Source organism: Penaeus vannamei, chromosome 2 (genome assembly GCF_042767895.1).
Source record: "Penaeus vannamei isolate JL-2024 chromosome 2, ASM4276789v1, whole genome shotgun sequence".
NCBI lineage: Eukaryota > Metazoa > Arthropoda > Malacostraca > Decapoda > Penaeidae > Penaeus > Penaeus vannamei.
Window position 1 is genome coordinate 32,878,106 of NC_091550.1, and position 2,500 is coordinate 32,880,605.

The 2,500-nt window shown below is 42.3% G+C and overlaps 1 protein-coding gene across 1 annotated transcript in view; it reads left to right on the top strand.

Moving 5' to 3' along the window:
* Positions 1-1,659, top strand: part of LOC113826668 (hemicentin-2) — a 55,454-nt gene extending 53,795 nt beyond the window's left edge. Inside the window, exon 8 of the mRNA XM_070127354.1 lies at positions 318-1,659. Coding sequence (XP_069983455.1) covers positions 318-529 — 212 coding nt within the window. The 3' untranslated portion in view covers positions 530-1,659. The remainder of the gene's footprint in view (positions 1-317) is intronic.
* The last annotated feature ends 841 nt before the right edge of the window (positions 1,660-2,500 follow it).

Here is a 2,500-nt window from a genome sequence, read left to right on the forward strand (position 1 = left end):
TATTAACACTTGTTTATTGAAATTCAGTGTCGGTAATACAAGCCTATAAAAGTATAAAATAACGTAAGCTAATATAACATTTGCAATTATAACTACCATGAAAACGGTTGGATGTATTACTTCATATTCACACTTTTAAGTGTCGCTAGCCCAGGCTGAGACTCTCTTTAGGGTCGCACCAGAAAAGGTTTGGGAAACAGTGGCATAGGTCGTCATCTCCACCTCCATCACTCAGCGAGAAACATTACCCAACCCTCGCAGTCTGCTCAGTATTCCCTTCCTCCTGCAGTGGCTGACCACACGCCCTCTCCCCTCAGGCGAGAACTCGGCAGCGATGCAGCACGACGCTCTCCCCGACGGAGCCACAGCGAGCGGCGCGCCATCACTCCACTGCCCGGACCACCTGTACCAGCTGCTCATCCCCGTGCTTTCCAGCTGGTCCTTGCCTAACGTTATCGCCGCGTTTACTACGTGGCTGCTTTCTTCTCAGTCATTCTGGGTCAACAAGATAATCGGGGCAACGAGATGATAGGTTAAGCCGGACAGCACGTTAGAGGCTTATTTTATACTCAGTCCCCGTGTCTATTTGCGTTGCTGGCCTGTGTTGCTGTGTGCACTTCTTTTGTGCCTGGGACGCGTGGACTTGCGGTTGTGTGTGCGTGTGTGCCTACGTGTGCATGTGAGTATGTCTGTGCGTGATGTGTGTGAGTAAAGTTCGGCTGCGTGATTGTGTTTGTTGTATGACTTCCGCACACCAGATCCAGTGATCTATTTTGTGTACCTCAGCTGGTTGTTAAGACTATACGTTGTGATATATAAACATGAATATATAAAACTTGATTGTTGTGTTAGCTGTAGGCATATTTAAGTTATATGTATGTTTTCAGAGGCAACATATCGCCTAGCCAGTGGAATATATTTCCTCATCTTGTAAGAAAAAGATGGAAGAAAGGGAGGTATATTGTGCAACTGAATATCAAAAATGTAGAACATCAATATGTAATCTTGCACTGCTACTTGCCCACTAAAATACAGAAGTCGCAAGTATTTATAAAAACGCACCGATAAACTAATAGCAAATGTCTTCTATTTGTGTTTCGTGATCATACTTTTTCCTATTTTTCCCCTTCACCACGTATATCACGAATTGTTTTTCTTTTCTTTTTTTTGTTTTTTGTTTTTTACAAGAATAAGGTAAATGACCTTTAACGAAGGAAAAGCCGATATAGACAAGTATGATTTTGCATTCCCTTTGTGAAGATGCAGCCACGAATGCACTGCTACCTTCGCTCATATTGAAACAAGCATGGTAATGAAATGGATGATATGCACTGCGCTCAGGCATCTCAAGCTAGTGCTCGCATACATCATCTTCGTAAAGAACCAAGAAAGAGGAAAGCCTTAGCCTGTCGTGGCCTGAAGACAGACTGCGACTACGACCATTATCTAGCTACTTTCAGCACATGATTCTTTTACATAATGAATGCTCACGACTGAGACGTCAGTGTGTAAAAAGTTTGAAACAAAAAAATAAATAAATGGAGGAATGATATATCGCTATATATCTATGAATTAAAAGTATAATGCTGCCATGTTTTGTAAGTAACCAATGTGAATTTTACCGTGTACCCACTATAAGGAAATAAAACAAAACCAAAACTCCGACTTTTTATTCTATTTACTCCTAAGGCAAGACATGGCGAGGCTGCGGCGAGAAGCTGGCGGAATATAATTTGCGCTTCTGAAAACAATGGAGTCACATGTGAGGGAAACTCGGCAGCAGGAAAAACACTGCCAGTGGAAAGGGAGGTAACGGAAGACGTGGCTTAAATAATAATAAAAAAAACAAGTGTAGCAAATATAGTTTACCTTACATGTACATCACTGTATATATACATAATAAATTTATTTCAAACAAACATACAGAAATGCGGACCGCAAGATTCATAAAAGCTGGTTTATAGAACGGCAATACACAACAATCTGCCGCTGGCTGTTAATGCCTCTGGCAAAGCCATTAGCTTGATGTAGAGGTATTTTTATGTTTGCCTTTCCTCATATTGTCCGAAGAACAATACTCTGCTGCAGTGAAACTACACTTGGCATGGATTTTTTATGATGGCAGCACGTAGTTTGCAAGTAGCTTTGATGCGATTCTTTCTATGAAATGTCGGTGTATACGGCAGCGCTCGTCATCAAGTGGATCCGATGAGGGGCTGTAAAAGATACTCCCAATGGCCGCTCCTGCCAGGCTCCAGCAGGGGTGTTTATCTGTGTATCAGTAATATTTCATCTTTTATGTCCTCCTCCGTCTCCATCCATGCATCGTGGATATGGACGTAGACAAACACACGCACACGCAAACACACACGCACACTCATGTGTGTGTATGTGTACACACATACCCATTTTTCTTCTTTTAGTGCTGTGTCCTTTGACTGGTCCTTTTATGCCTCCATTTTCTCCATGACGCTCTATTCACCCCATTTTACACGAGACC